The sequence below is a fragment of the Nerophis ophidion genome, linkage group LG01 (assembly GCF_033978795.1).
Source record: "Nerophis ophidion isolate RoL-2023_Sa linkage group LG01, RoL_Noph_v1.0, whole genome shotgun sequence".
Taxonomy (NCBI): Eukaryota; Metazoa; Chordata; class Actinopteri; order Syngnathiformes; family Syngnathidae; genus Nerophis; species Nerophis ophidion.
Genome location: NC_084611.1, coordinates 50,677,852 through 50,695,000, shown reverse-complemented (window position 1 = coordinate 50,695,000; position 17,149 = coordinate 50,677,852). Strand labels below are relative to the sequence as shown.

General features: G+C 38.2%; 1 protein-coding gene across 4 annotated transcripts in view; it reads right to left on the bottom strand.

Annotated features, from left to right (window-relative positions):
* Window positions 1–17,149, bottom strand: part of LOC133556402 (microtubule-associated serine/threonine-protein kinase 1-like) — a 167,281-nt gene that overhangs the window by 40,444 nt on the left and 109,688 nt on the right. For all 4 annotated transcript variants that reach the window (XM_061906311.1, XM_061906319.1, XM_061906325.1 and 1 more), the window contains 7 exons: window positions 14,523–14,683; window positions 12,807–12,882; window positions 9,355–9,564; window positions 9,192–9,293; window positions 4,412–4,544; window positions 1,846–1,913; window positions 834–910 (listed from right to left, as the gene is read on the bottom strand). In XM_061906311.1, the coding sequence (XP_061762295.1) occupies window positions 834–910; window positions 1,846–1,913; window positions 4,412–4,544; window positions 9,192–9,293; window positions 9,355–9,564; window positions 12,807–12,882; window positions 14,523–14,683 (827 nt within the window). The remainder of the gene's footprint in view (window positions 1–833; window positions 911–1,845; window positions 1,914–4,411; window positions 4,545–9,191; window positions 9,294–9,354; window positions 9,565–12,806; window positions 12,883–14,522; window positions 14,684–17,149) is intronic.

The window sequence follows — 17,149 nt, the reverse complement described above, 5'->3', positions numbered from 1 at the left end:
CAAAACAAAAAAAAATTTAATTATTTTACCAAAAAAAATAAAAATAAAAACAATAATAATTATATTCTAACAAAAAATTTAAAATAAATAAAATGTAATTTTAATCTCAATCGCAGTTTTTTTTTTTATTCCTGTTTCTTGAAGAAATGTTTACATTTTATGAAATTTTCTTCAAGAATCAAATTTTGAAAATACATTTAGGCCACCTCCATGCAACCACAACAAGCTTTTTTAACCCATTTTAAAAAAATAAAATCATAAAAATAAAAATAATTATAATTATTTTTATTATTCTAACAAAAAATGTAAAATAAATAAAATGTAATCATTCGACCAAAAAAAAAAATATTTTAACAAAAAATAAGATAAATATAATTTAATTATTCTACCCCCAAAAATATAATCATAATAATTATTCAACAAAAAAACATATTAAATGTACTACCAAAAATAAAAATAATAAACAAATACAAATATTCTACCAAATAATATCTTGCGAGAATCGGTTTGAATTGAGAATTGATGTGAATTGTCACAAAATGACCGCACCACAATCACACAAACACTGGGCAAAGAGCAACTTCCAGAAAGCGCGTATCTTGGAACACGAACATACTTTTTGCTTTCACTTTCACCTTAATCCCACTCACAGCTGCTGGTGGAAGTAGTTAACACAATTAAAAAGTGATTATGAAGGGAATTCACCCCAATTTTACCTCCAGTGCCCCTCGGGGAAATTGAGTTTGAGACCCCTTGAGGGGTCGGAGGATAATAGAACCACGTGGTTTCAACACAATCCTCAAAACATGGACCGGTTTACGTTCAGTTCTTACCCGTAAGCTCCGTTGCTGATCAGTTTGATGTTCTGAAAGTCTTCCTCGCTCGGCGGCTTGATGGCCCTCGCCTTCCCCTGGGGCCAGAGACAAGATAGTCAGATTTAAAAACGACATCTTCATCCACTTGCAGTTGGTACGCGCAGGTAGTCTAACTCCGCGTGGTAAATTTACCGACATTTCAAAAACGTCGCGTGTGCTTCTCGGCCGTCAACAGTATATTAACGCCGACCGTGCAGTCGACTCCTTATCGCCATGACAACATAGCACCTGTTGCGGCCGTGTTGCGCCATATGCTAGCATGTTTAGTTCTAATTCAAAATCGTAGGTAACTTACGGTTATTATTACATCACCTTCAAGTGTAACGTGACAAATCTGGTCTGCAAAAAGCAGGATGGCGGCCAGTTTAAAAAACTACAAGTGGATATTTTTTGACTTCGTCTTGCAAGAAACGTGGATCATTGTGAACTGTGGACTACAAAAAAATGTAGTCCCAAAGTTCACAATTAGACAGTCATACACCTTACAGTCATATCACTTGGAATGTGACACGTGCCAACTGATAGCATGCTAACGTTAGCTTGATAAAATTAGCAAGCTAACTTTTTGAGCTAGTTTTGCCACCGTTTACCCGAGTCACATAACTTGGTTTGTGGCACTTGTTGACGGTTAGCATGCAAACGATAGCAAGCTAACTTAATGCTAACTTCCATCCATCCATCCATTTTTCTATTACTTGTGCCACACAGTACAGATAACAGGCCCATAAAAATTTCTGTGGGAGTTTCCTAGTTTTTGGATGTTATTTTTTTTATCCTAATCACAGATGGGAGACAATACTGGGTGCATTAGACAATACATTCCAGTGTCCAATTTGGGATTCCTACTGAATAGTATATCGCATTTTCTTGCTGACCCAAACCTGCTACCGGTGGTGTTTCCCCCAAGTAAAGGTGGTGTTTCCCCCCAATAAATACCACCTTTATGGGCCCGACTGAGGCGGGTGTTTACCTCTGTGGAGTCATCTGTCTCGGGCGTGTGTGGACCTTCGCTGTCGTAGCTGTCCAGGCTGGCGATGTCTGCGTGGAAACACAATAGTTACGAGTGCAAATATATACAAAAAGGAAGCATCTTTCTTTCTCCGTCACACGTCAGGAACAAAGTGATGCTGTGTCACGTCGGGGGATTAAATAAATAAATAAATAAAAGAGAATGAATGTTTCCTTCAGTGCTCCCTCCCACTTACCGACAGAAAGCTGCTAATTTCCTCTACTCATTATTATTATTATTTTTATTATTATGCTGATTGTTGGTTGGAGCGCACACAACACAGCGTGGGATCCAGCGTCAGGCGGGTGTTTGATGCGGCGTGGGTTGGAGCGCGCCCGAGCGTCAGGAAGCAGACCTCAGAGCAGAAAACCGATCAGAAAGACCAGGAAATAATCCTCACCCATTCACAAATAAGACTTTGTTGAGGAGTCATTGCAGGGCATGTGGTCTACCGTCCAGGGAACATGTGGTCTACAATCCAGGGAACATGTGGTCTACCGTCCAGGGAACATGTGGTCTATCGTCCAGGGAACATGTGGTCTACCATCCAGGGAACATGTGGTCTACCATCCAGGGAACATGTGGTCTACCATCCAGGGAACAGCCATTGAGTAGACCGGGTGATTTAGACCAAGTCCATTCAACCAGGGGCTTTTGACCGGATGCTTTGGACCAGGTGCATTAGACCGGGTGCTTTCGACCGGGTGCTTTAGACCGGGTTTTTGAGAACAGGTGCTTTAGACCGGGTGATTTAGACCAAGTCCATTAAACCAGGGACAGTGTGGACAGTGTGCTTTAGACCAGGTGCATTAGACCGGGTGCTTTAGATTAGGTGATTTAGATCAAGTCCATTAAACCAGGTGCTTTAGACCAGATACTTTGGACCGGGTGCATTAGACCTGGTGCTTTAGACCGTGTGCATTATACAGGGTGCATTAGACTGGGTGCTTTAGACCGTGTGCTTTAGACCAGGTGCTTTAGACCGGATGTTTTGGACTGTGTGCTTTAGACCGGGTGATTTAGACCAAGTCCATTAAACCAGATGCTTTAGACCGGGTGCATTAGACAGGGTGCTTCAGACCGGGTCCATTAGACAGGGTACTTCAGACCGGGTGATTTAGACCAAGTCCATTAAACCAGATGGTTTAGACCGGATGCCTTGGACCGTGTGCTTTAGACCGGGTGCTTCAGACAGAGTGCATTAGACCGGGTGATTTAGAGCAAGTCCATTATACCAGGTGTTTTGGACCGGATGCCTTGGACCGTGTGCTTTAGACCAGGTGCTTTAGACCTGGTGATTTTGACCGGGTTCTTTAGACCGGGTTATTTAAACCAAGGCCATTAAACCAAGGGCTTTGGACCGTGTGCTTTAGACCAGAGGCATTAGACTGCGTGATTCAGACCGCATGCTTTAGACCGGGTGTATTAGACCGTGTGCTTTGGACCGGGTGCATTAGACCGGGTGTTTGAGACCGGGTGCTTTAGACCAGGTGATTTAGACCGGGTGATTTAGACCAAGTCCATTAAACCAGGTGCTTTAGACCGGATGCTTTGGACCATGTGCTTTAGACCAGGTGAATCAGACCGGGGGCTTTAGACCTGGTGCATTAAACCGGGTGCATTATACCAAGTGCATTAGACCACATGCTTTAGACCAGGTGTGTGAGACCGGGTGTTTGAGACCGAGTGTTTGAGACCGGGTGATTTAGACCAAGTCCATTAAACCAGGTGCTTAAGATCGGATGCTATGGACAGAGTGCTTTAGACCGGTGCATTAGACCGGGTGCATTAAACCGGGTGTTAATTCAAGGTTTGGGGGGATTGTTGTCACGCATATTCGTATGTGCTATCGCAATGTCATCGAGTTAGCGTCGTTAGCATGAACTACTATGCTAACACATTGACGAGTGTCTGTGTTACCGTCTGTTTACTGACACATGCCCAAAATTCCGAACTATAAGTTTCAACATTTTTTCCCAACGTTTTGAAACCTGCAGACCATAAAACGGTGGATTACCTGTTGTTTCGAGACTTGAACCGGAAGTAGAAGCGCCGTTCTGTCTTTCTCAGCCGTCCATTGTAAATCTTACATTTGTAAGATTCACAATGTAAATAAAACAATTCTTACTTACTAAACCGTGATGCCTGTAGGAGTGTTTCCGTCTGTTTAGCTGACTGGAGAGCGAGCTGGCGCATGACAATGACTTGTGTTTTGTTTGATCAGCCGTTTTACTGCCTTGTTACAGATACCGTTTGGAAACAATTAGGGTATGTAAATAAACATTTACAGAATATTTCTGTGTAAATAACCCATTTCACAACGTATTCATCTGCGACTAATATATAGAAACATCTTTTTTTCTTCCAAAATTCAGTGGGTGTGCCTTATATAACAGCACTCTTTATAGTCCGGAAAATGATTAATGTAGATTTGACCGTTTTTCTGCTATTCCGTTCGCCTGTAAATATGTTTCCCGATAAGGAACTATCCAAACAATACCATGCGACACAAGTTATCGCTCTCCACCTTTTAGCGGGTCCCTGGTGAGACCCAGCTGGCTGATGATGTACCGAGGGATGTCCGCCTTCATCAGCTGGCCCTCCTTGGCGTGGTCCTCTGCCGCCTCCAAAAGGTGGTAGAACTCCTCCGGGTTAAACTCCTGTCGCGTCAAAACAAATCAAACGAGTCCTGAATACTCAGTAGCGATGCACATGCACGGAAGGCAGGTACGCAAGTACCTCGATACTCACCCAGTACTCGGGAAGTGCGGCATTGTGCCTTGGATCCTAAATAATGGCTTCTAACACTTTTATATTGGTGTGAAATACATAAATCACACCTTGCCCAGGTGTAATATCTCGCCGAAGCAACGGCTAAGTGAGGCTATTAAAAATATAAATTCCTCCATTTTATACACGGCTTGTTTTTATGAGTTTCACAGGTGAGCTGTAGCCTGTGGAATGGTTTGAATTGGTTGAGAAATGTGGGCTACACTACTCTTCTGATACATCAAGCGCAAAACATGATTTCCCTTTCCACAAAGTTTATCTGGAATTTCCAGGAAATTTCCCCCCATTAAAAATTAATGGGCAATATACAAACCTCTCCATATCCCACATTTATAAACCGATTCGAACGGTTCCACACACTCCAGCTACACTTGGACAATCAAACTAGTTCAAAAATTTCCAGGAATTTTCAGAAATCCCGGTTTTCCACCGCCCTATTTTCACCTCTTCCTGGAAAGTTTCACAGTACACATTTTTCAAGCGCTTTTGACCATTCCACCATCAAAACATTCCTCTTAGTTGGGACATCAAACACCTTTTTTTTGGTACAAATTCCAGGTTTTTACAAATTCCAGGAATTCTTAAATACAAACTGTTATTAGGTCAACATTTTTCAGCCGTTTTCAAAGTTTCAAAATATAAGCTGGGAAAATTGTGCCAGTATCAATATTTTTTTTTAAATTCCATTTTTTTCCCAAATTTCCAGGAAACCCCCCTTCAAATGAATGGACATATTTATAGTTGTACAATGCCCTATGAATTTTCAACATTTTGCACTACTTTTTACCTGATTCCGACCTGACAGCCATCCACACACTACTCTGCTGATACATCAAATGCAAAACATGATTTCCCTTTCCCCAAAGTCCTGGAATTTTCAGGAATTTTTTCCATATTGAAAAGGAATGGTCAATATACAATACTCTCCATTTTCCTTATTTCTCACCCGATTTAAACCATTCCATCATCCAAACACTCCACAACCTAGTTCAAATAAATCCCAGGAATTCCCAGTTTTCCCGGTTTTCCAAAGCCCTATTTTCACCTGTTCCTGGAAACCATTTTTGACCATTCCACCTTCAAAACATTCTTCTTGGTTGAGACAAAAAAACGCTGTTATTTTTTTCCGCACAAATTCTCGTATTTTTTCTAAAATTCCAGGAATTCTAAAACACCAATTCTCAATTCAAACTGTTATTACGTCAACATTTTTCAACCGTTTCCAAAAATTCCAACACCAATTCTTACATATCATCTGCGTCAATGGTGCTAGTACCAATATTTTAAAGAAATGCCTGTCTATTCAAAAATGTCCAGGAAATTCCCATTTAAATGAATAAATGTATTAATAGTCTACAAACCCCGTTTCCATATGAGTTGGGAAATTGTGTTGGATGTAAATATAAACGGAATACAATGATTTGCAAATCATTTTCAACCCATATTCAGTTAAATATGCTACAAAGACAACATATTTGATGTTCAAACTGATAAACTTTTTTTTGTTGCAAATAATCATTAACTGTAGAATTTGATGCCAGCAACACGTGACAAAGAAGTTTGGAAACGTGGCAATAAATACTGATAAAGTTGAGGAATGCTGATCAAACATTTATTTGGAACATCCCACAGATGTGCAGGCTAATTGGGAACAGGTGGGTGCCATGATTGGGTATAAAAACAGCTTCCCAAAAAATGCTCAGTCTTTCACAAGAAAGGGGTCTCCGTTGTCGTATTTTAGGCTTCATAATGTGCCATACGTTTTCAATGGGAGACAGGTCTGGACTACAGGCAGGCCAGTCTAGTACCCACACTCTTTTACTATGAAGTCACGCTGTTGTAACACATGGCTTGGCATTGTCTTGTTGAAATAAGCAGGGGCGTCCATGATAACGTTGCCTGGATTGCAACACATGTTGTTCAAAAACCTGTATGGACCTTTCAGCATTAATGGTGCCTTCACAGATGTGTAAGTTACCCACGCCTTGGGCACTAATGCACCCCCACACCATCACAGATGCTGGCTTTTCAAATTTCGCCTATAACAATTCGGGTAGTTCTTTTCCTCTTCGTTCAGGAGGACACAGTTTCCAAAAACAATTTGAAATGTGGACTCGTCAGACCACAGAACACTTTTCCACTTTGCATGAGTCCATCTTAGATGATCTCTGGCCCAGAGAAGCCGGCGGCGTTTCTGGATGTTGTTGATAAATAGATTTCGCTTTGCATAGGAGAGCTTGAACTTGCACTTATAGATGTAGCGACCAACTGTATTTAGTGACAGTGGTTTTCTGAAGTGTTCCTGAGCCCATGTGGTGATGTCCTTTAGAAATTGATGTTGGTTTTTGATACAGTGGTGTCTGAGGGATCGAAGGTCACGGTCATTCAATGTTGGTTTCCGGCCATGCCGCTTACATGGAGTGATTTCTCCGGACTCTCTGAACCTTTTGATGATATTATGGACCATAGATGTTGAAATCCCTAAATTTCTTGCAATTACACTTTGAGAAACATTGTTCTTAAACTGTTTAACTATTTGCTCACGCAGTTGTGGACAAAGGGGTGTACATCGCCCCATCCTTTCTTGTGAAAGACTGGGCATTTTTTTGGAAGCTGTTTTTATACCCAATAATGGCACCCACTTGTTCCTAATTAGCCTGCACACCCGTGGGATGTTCCAAATAAGTTTTTGATGAGCATTCCTCAACTTTATCAATCAATCAATCAATCAATGTTTACTTATCAGTATTTATTGCCACCTTTCCCAACTTATTTGTCACCTGTTGCTGGCATCAAATTCTAAAGTTATTATTTGCAAAAAAAAATAAAAATGTTCATCAGTTTGAACATCAAATATGTTGTGTTTGTAGCATATTCAACTGAATATAGGTTGAAAATGATTTGCAAATCATTGCTTTCCGTTTATATTTACATCTACCACAATTTCCCAACTCATATGGAAACGGGGTTTGTACAATGCCCTATGAATTCTCAAAATAATATGCCACTTTTAACCTAATTCCGACTTATCAACCATCCACACCAATACTTTTCTGATACATCAAATGCAAAACATGATTTCCCTTTCCCAAATTCCAGGAATTTTTAGGAATTGTCTCCCCATTGAAAAGGAATGGGCAATATATAAATCTCTCCATTTCCCACATTTCTCAACCGATTCAAATCATTCCACCATCCAAACAGTCCACTGCCTAGTTCAAATAAATTCCAGGAATTCCCACAATTCTTGGTTTTTCAAAGCCCTATTTTCACCTGTTCCTGGAAAGTTTTCACACTCCACATTTTTAAACCATTTTTGACCATTCCACCTTCAAAACATTCTTCTTAGTTGAGACAAAAAAACGCTGTTATTTTTTTTTCCCGTACAAATTCTCGTTTTTTTTTCGTAAATTCCAGGAATTCTAAATGACCAATTCTCAATTCAAACTGTTATTACGTCAACATTTTTCAACCGTTTCCAAAAATTCCAACAACTGCGTCAATTGTGCTAGTACCGACATTTTTAAGAAATGCCTGTCTATTCAAAAATTTCCAAGAAATTCCCATTCAAATGAATAAATGTATTCATAGTCTACAATGCCCTATAAATTCTCAAAATAATATGCCAGTTTTAACCTAATTCCGACCTATCAACCATCCACACCAAAACTTTTCTGATACATCAAATGCAAAACATGATTTCCCTTTCCCCAAATTCCTGGATTTTTTAGGAATTTTCTCCCCATTGAAAAGGAATGGGCAGTATACAAACCTCTGCATTTCCCACATTTCTCAGCCGATTCAAACCATTCCACTATCCAAACACTCCACTGCCTAGTTCAAATAAATTCCAGGAATTCTGTAATTCCCGGTTTTCCAAAGCCCTATTTTCACCTGTTCCTGGAATGTTTTCACAGTTCACATTTTTAAACCATTTTTGACCATTCCACCTTCAAAACATTCTTCTTAGTTGAGACAAAAAACGCAGTTTTTTTCGTACAAATTATCGTATTTTTAAAAAAATTCTAGGAATTTTAAAACACCAATTCTCAATTCAAACTGTTATGTCAACATTTTTGTGCTAGTATCAATATTTTTTAAGAATTTCCTGTTTTTTCAAAAATTTCCAGGAAATTCCCATTCAAATGAATAAACGTATTCATTGTCCTACAATGCCCTATATGTATTCTCAAAATAATATGCCACTTTTAACCTGATTCCGACCGTTAAACCATCCACACACACTACTCTTTTGGTAGATCTAACGCAAAACATGATTTCCCTTTCCCCAAATTCCTGGAATTTTTAGGAATTTTCTCCCCATTGAAAATGAATGGGCAATATACAAACCTCTCCATTTCCTATTACCTACATTGTGAGCTGACTTTTGCTAATGTTTATTTATGATTTAGAATTCATAAACAAGGAAAAACATATGAGTTGTTGTCTTCCATAAGGAGTGTGAATGATAGGCAAAATTACCCAAAAAAGTGCAGATTATTTGGAGAAAGTCTCACCAAGCACTCCAGCAGCCGGGCAGGACGAGAGATGATGATGAAGAGCTTCTTGACCAGCTCGATGACGAAGGTCAATTCGGAACTCTCCGAGCGCTCGTAGGCCTGGTGAACGAGAAGGAAGGTCGTTAGAAGACGCGAGGCGGCCTCACTTTGTTCGACTCACGTCGTGCAGGAGCTTCTCCAGGTTCTCCTGAAGCTCACAGAAGTAAACGCTGCTGATGAGGCCCTCCCGCGACTTGGTCAGGCAATCCCGGGACAGCTCAGCCAGCTGGTGATGGATGAAGCTGAGGACCCCGTCGGCCAGGGGCAGTACACTCTCAGGGGAGTAGTTGTGGATGAACTCCGCCAGCCTCTCCTCCATCTGAGCTGTGGCCTGGGGAAGAAGCAACATGTCAGGGGCTTCTTTACCTTTTTGACATCTTTGCCAAAGTAGTCTTTGTTGTACCTCATCAAGTCTGCTATGATTAGTAGTCTTGTTGTTCAAGGGGTAAACATGTAATTATTAAATGTTATTATGAACGTTACTAGATACTACATATATACTTACAGTGTGTGTATAAAACCTTGATAGAGGCTTTAAGAGCACTTTATAGGTGAAAAAGATCCATTTACATGTCGTGACCTGAATATTAACAAATATTAGCGATATTGTTATTATAAGCGCTAACGCAGAGGAAATACTTTTAGCTAGCTAACTAGCTTATGCTGTTATATAGACATATTGAGCCGTTGCATCACTTTTGAGTTGGTGAAAGTTAATCCTAGATGATAAACCATGCCTCTCACCTGGATAGTAGAAGGTTGTGGACATAAACCTACAGGCGGGGACGGGACCCCACTCAAATATCAACAATGAATTAGTCATCTTACTCTTGATTTTAATCATCTTCAATAATTATATCTAGCCTACTTACAGTTGAACAGGATAAACTATGTCAAATGATATGAAACCACAAATATTATCGAGGCTTAGGTCAGGCTGATTACGAAAATAAACACTAATCAAATGTACTGCAAAAGAAGTGAAGTATAAAAACTGATAAAAAAATACATGATTAAGCAGTGCTAAATACTAATAAAAATAGTAATGAATAGAAATATATGTTGGTGACCCCAAAAGGGAATAAGCGGTAAAAAATGGATGGATGGATGGGTTTCAATAAAAATTAAAGTGCAAATAAAAACATAGCTTCACCACTTTAGTCATATTTTTTGCACTTGAGAATCTTCTCTATGACTTCAGCGCCAGACTTTTGCTGCTCGTTTGTCATTGTCATTACAGCCACTAGTGGTGGGAGAGTGTACTACAACTGCGGACCACAGCTGAGAAACACATATTTGTTGGCAACCATATAGAAGACAAAGAAAAAAATAGGAAAACAGGTAAAATGCGAGCAGAATTTCGGGAAAAGCGGGATTTTTTGGGAAAATGGTAAAAAAAAACTTGCATGGTCTGAATTAATTGAAATGGTTGGGGTTATAATTTTTTTCTAATCGGTCAAGAAATGTTCATGTAGCAACATTTTAAATTGAAAAATGGTATTAAGGAATTCCTGGAATTTTGGGAAAACCGGGAATTTTTCCACTTCAAAAAACAACTTTGTTTTTTGTCTTGATTAAGAGGAATGTTTTGACAGCAGAACAGTTGAAGTGGGTTGACAAATGTGGAAAGAGTAGTCGACAGAAAAAGGGGTGAAATTATGGATTGAAAAACGAGAATTCCTGGAATTTTTTGAACTTGGAAAAATTATAGTTTAAATTTCCAAGATGAGTGGAATATGGTGAAGGTGGAATGGTTTGAACCGCTTGAATGTGGAAATGGTGAGAGTTTGAAAAATGGCCAATTAATTTTAAATAGGGAAAGAAGTCCTGGAAAACTGGGAAATCTGGGAATTTTTGGGAATTTGTCAAGGGAAAGCGCACGATTCCCAAATTGGCTCAACTGTTTTAATTTGGAAGAAGAAGAAAAATAAATAAATTAATTTTGGTGTTGAAAACCAATGTGTGAATGCTTTGGAGCATTCACACAATTACAAAAAAAAAAAAAAAACCACTAAAAGCTTACCTTTTTTAATATTTGTACAGTATGTATATATTATTAATGTTGTAAATACAAATCTTTATACATCTAGAAAGGGTGGTCCTAAAGATGTAGGAATTTTTCAGAGGTCCCAAGAAGGTCAGAAGTACAATAAAGTGTGTGAATTTTTCAGAGGTCCCAAGGTCAGAAGTACAATAAGGTGTGTGAATCCCAGTGGATGCCATACAGACTCGGAGAGATGGTGTATGTCACGTGAAAAGTGTCACCACGAGCGGCATTCTACGGAACTCAGTCAGCTCGGCGGCTTAAAAGGAATCTCCGAGGGTAAAAGTTCCAATCTGACAGGTGCTTGTCACTTTGTTTAATCCTGCCACGGATCCCCAGTTAATTATGAAGGAACCCGACGGGTGTGTCGGTAGATTTGCATAATCAATGGAGGGACGCTGCGAGGGCTTGTCATTTCCGCTGCAGGGGAGGCTGACTGCAGGTATTTAACAGGCCACGCATCAAGAGACGTGTCTGACTTCCTGCCAGGAAGCGGATCAATTGAGTTTTTTGCTTTTGCAAAGTACCAAAAGCAATCGGTTTGTCCGAAAACTACACCGGTACCTCAACTGAGGAGTGTTTAGAAATATTTTGTACTCAAAAATTGCAAGTGAAAATTTCGAGTAACAAGCATAATGTGTACGGGGAAAGCTGCGGATGGTGTGTTTGACAGAGAAGCAGCTGGAAGGAGATAGCATCAAAGTGCGCTTTTCAAGTTAAACCCTGTAAATTTATATTAAATTAAGTCATTAAAAAACTGTAGTTGTTAGTAGTTCTTAACCTCTTCGACCTCCGGGCCCAACTTTTCCACTACAGACGGCCCCCGGGGCCCCCTTCGATATTAACACTGAACGAGACTAAAACGCTCCAATGCTGAAGCTGAACTGGAATGCTGATGGAATGTAGAATTCATATATAAGACTAGTTTGAATGTAGAAATGGTTTGAAGGTTAAAACAGTTTAAAAGTTAAAAAGGCTAACTGTTGGTATAGCTAGAGGGGTTAGCATACTTCAAAGAGGGTACAACGTAACGGAATCCATGATTATTAGCTCTAAATGTACAAAATTTGGTAAAATACTGGCATACAAAGTTAACATACTAACAGGGGAAGAGATAGCATACTCTTAAGATGGCGACAATTAACACAATCTATCCAATCCAATCCAATCCACTTTATTTATATAGCACATTTAAACAACAATAACGTTTCCAAAGTGCTGCACAGCCATGTTAAAAACAATTGTAAAAAAATTAATAAAAATAAAAAATAAAAAAATAAAATAAAATAAAAAAAGTATATATATATATATATATATATATATATATATATATTATGCTCCACCAATGACTGAATAAAAACAAAAAATAAAAAAATTTGGTTTATTTGATTGAAAAGTAAAATGTTAGCTTAAATGTAGCAAATCATAGCATGCTAACATTAATATAACAGGGGGAATGCTACATTCTCCTAATATAGCACCAGGTAACAAAATGCATGTGTGTGTGTGTGCGTGCGTGTGTTTGAGACCTTGGGGAAGCGCTCCTTGTACACATGGTTCATCATCACCATTTCATTGTCGTAGCAGGAGGGCGAGCGCCCCGGGCTGAGGAGAGACAGAATCACAGAGTGTAAGACACGTCACCCCGAGAGAAAAACCAAGACTCAATCAAAAAAAAAAAAAATTAACTATTGTAAGAATAGTTTGAATGTAGAAAAGGTTTATTTGCTGACGGAAATAGTTCGAAGGTTAAAATAGTTTAAAAGTTAAAAATTGTTACATATATATATATATATATGTATACATCTGTATATGTATGTACATATATGCATGTATAGATATGTATATGTATATATATATACATATCTATACATACATATAAACACATATATATGTCTGTATATATATATATGTACATGTATGTATACATATATATACATATAAATATATATATACATATAAACATACATATATATGTATACATATATACACATTCATATAGATTAGAAAACTTGCTAAAATATATGTTTCAGGTACTCAGTTGTAATACACTTTTCCACCACTTGTGGCAGTAATGACAATATCAAACAAACAGAAGAAGTCTGCAGCTAAAGTCATAGAGGAAGTTAATAAGCGCAAAAATGATGACTTAAATGTTGAAGCTGTATTTTAATTTGCATTTTAACTTGGATCGGGAAACATTTTATTTTTATATCTTCATTTAGCTGTAATGTATTTATTTTAGCACAACATAATTAGATATAAATGTATTGTTCATTTTTCATGGAGTAGTTTCCATAGTAGGAGTGCTAGCATGGATTGTCAGACAGTAATTATGCATTTGTTAAAGCGTAATCATCAGGGAGGGTTAATTTTTCCAATTATCTATTGATTTTTTTAGTGTTATTTCAATAGATGACGTCATGTTCTCCTTTCTTCAATCGTCAATCAGGCGGGCGCCATTGACCGCAAGTGATCAATAAATCCATTAATGGAGTGAAGATGTACAGAAGTGTTGAATACAGATCAGTAACCTGACGAGCTCCTTAAGACGACCGCATTTTACCAGCTCGTAGCAGACGAAGCAGTCGGCGAGCATGTTCATTGTGAACACAAAAATGTTATTGCACTATCATTAGGGAAGGTGTACAGCAGAAGTGGAAATAAAATAACATTGATCATTTATCGTAAGTCAACCTCCACTACAGAGGAGCCCATTGAAATATTAACAATATTAATAATCTTACTCTTGATTTTTATCTTATTCAATAATAAAAGTGCTAGAATAAAAAATAAAAACATACAACTAAATTAATTAAATACAAATAAACAAATATATAAAAATACATTTGAACTGGATTTAATAAGAATATTTTTAATATAATTATAATTCCATGTTTTAAAAAAACAAAACTGTCAATAAAACCAAATACAGATTAATCACATTAGTCATATTTTTTGCGCTTAAAAATCTTCTCTGTGACTTTATCTCCAGACTTCTTCTGTGTTTGATATTGTCATTACTGACACCAGTGGTAGAAGAGTGTAGTACAACTCGATTACTGCGGCCGCCCATATAGAAACACATATTTTTTGGCGGCCCACCAGGTGGCGCTCGCAGCCCAACAAGGGTTAAAGAAACAGTGCAAAGGTTAATATTATCATATAGGGAGGTGAACGAAAATTCAAAATACGGTATACACCAGGAGCTGATAAAAAACGGCCACTCGATGGCAAGCTCTCACCTGAGGCTACGGGAGCGAGGACGGACATGCGGCGAGCGGCGGCCGCCGTCGTCATCCGTGATGCTCTCCGTGCTGCCGAAATGCTTGGACAGGAAGTGCAGCTCGTCCATGGTGGGCTGGAAGGGCAGCTGGTGCAGGCGCTCCTGGGACGAGCTGGACGACTGCAGCACAAAGAAGTCATCAAACATGTCGTTTTCTTCACACTAGTGTCAAAGACGCACGTTTACTGTTAGCATACTTGTGAGAACTGTAGGCATGCTAAAGATATTTGCTTGCTTTGTAGCTAACTTTGTATGTTGAAACCTAAAAATCTTGATTTGTGATACTCCGCGGTGTCGAGTAAATATGCTAACAGTTACGGTGTGTCAACCCCCTGGCGCTGTTTTTGTACTTATTTTGATTATTATTATTTCTCAATTGTTTGTAATTGTTGCAATTTATAAATAAAGGTTTATAAAATAAAATAAAATAAAAACAAAATCAAAACAAAATAAATAAAAATTAAAACAAAAAAAGTAAAAAAAAATCAATAAAAAAAATAAATAAATAAAAAATAAATAAATAAACAGATAGGCGCCAGCGCCCCCCGCGACCCCGAAAGGGACTAAGCGGTAGAAAATGGATGGATGGAAGGTAAGGTGTGTTAGCACATCAACAGCATAAGGTGTGCCAACCCCTGGCACTGTTTTTGTACTCTTTTTCTACTTATTTTGATTATTAATATTAGTCAATTGTTTGTAAATGTTGAAATTTATAAATAAAGGTTTATAGAATAAAAAATAAATAAATAAATAAAATAAAATAAATAAAATAAAATGAAATAAAAATAAAATCAACTAAAATAAAAAAATAAAATAAAAATAATAATAAAATACAAATAAAATAAATGGTAAATGGGTTGTACTTGTATAGCGTTTTTCTACCTTTTTTTAGGAACTCAAAGCGCTTTGACACTATTTCCACATTCACACACTGATGGCGGGAGCTGCCATGCACGGCGCTAACCAGAACCCATCAGGAGCAAGGGTGAAGTGTCTTGCTCAAGGACACAACGGACGTGACTAGGGTGGTAGAAGGTGGGGATTGAACCAGTAACCCTCAGATTACTGGCATGGCCATTCTCCCAAACCGCGCCACGCTGTCCCCATAAAATAAAAATAAAATAAAATAAAACATTTAAAAAAATAATAATAATTTGTTTATGTTTAAATCTAAAAATCATATATTTTATACTTAGCACCATTTTGGAAGTATGCTAATGTTTTAAGCTGGGTTTTTTTGTTGTTTTTTTTAGCTAATTTTGAATGTTTACACCAACAAATAATGTATTTTGGTATTTACTCTTATCCAGCCACAAGGTAACATTAGCATGCTTACATTTTATCCTAGCTTTTTAGTTACCTTTGTATGTTTTGACCTAAAAATCATATTTTTTTATACTTAGCGCCATCTTGGAAGTATGGTAAAGTTTTATGTTAGTTTTTTAGCTAATTTTGTATGTTTACACCTACAAATAGTGCATTTTGGTATTTACTCATATCCAGTCACATGCTAGCATTAGCATGCTAACATTTTATGCTAGCTTTTTAGTTACCTTGGTATGTTTTAACCTAAAATTGATAGATTTTATACTTAGCGCCATCTTGGAAGTATGCTAAAGTTTTATGTTAGTTTTTAAGCTAAATGTGTATGTTTACACCTACAAATGGTGCATTTTGGTATTAACTCTAATCCAGTCACATGCTAGCATGCTAACATTAACATGCTAACATTTTATGCCAGCTTTTCAGCTAAATTTGTATGTTTACACCAACAAATAAGGGTTTGTGATACTCTGTGCTGTCGAGCAAGTATGCTAACAGTTAACGTGCACTTTGATGGACCCCGGGCCAGGGGTTCAAGGCACAGATAGCAGACCCATCAACCATTTTCTGTAATTTTCTCGATGGTTTTGCTCTTTTTACCCCAGCGAAGCATCTGATAAGGGACGTGGACGAGGAAGCAGAGAATAGAGACGGAGGCGGAAGCATAGAGAATATTGAAGGAGCAGAAAGGCTTATCTGGATTACATAGATTGCAAAAAAGGTTCAACTCCACAGGGAATGAAAGAGTCTCTCCAAAATAAAAGTGGCCCCGCAGCTTTCAGGGAATCGGAGGCAACAGCGTGTCAGATCAATGAGCGGCAGACTGAACACGCCTTCTGACACACAAAGATCTCACATGCTTAGAAATCCCGCAGGAACAAAACAATGTCTGCTGTCTGCCTTTCCTCTCACTTTCACTTTCACTTCATTTCTCCAAACAGTGTTGGCCATTAACCTGTTCAGTCTCCATATGTATTGTCCATTTGGTCAAATATTTGTATATTTAGTGCGGATATGCTCTACTAAATGCATGTATATGTCCCTGAAGGCACCATGCATGCCTTTGAGAGGATAATGACAGGCACGCACGGACCTTCCGTGGCCTCTAATCGCACACGTAAGAAAAAGAATGAAGCAGAAAATAGAAAAGCATGGTGACTAGTTATTATTTCGGTACTTTTCTAAATAAAGGGGACCACAAAAAAGGTCATTATTGGCTTTATTTGAACAAAAAAACCTTAAGGTACATGAAACATGTTTATC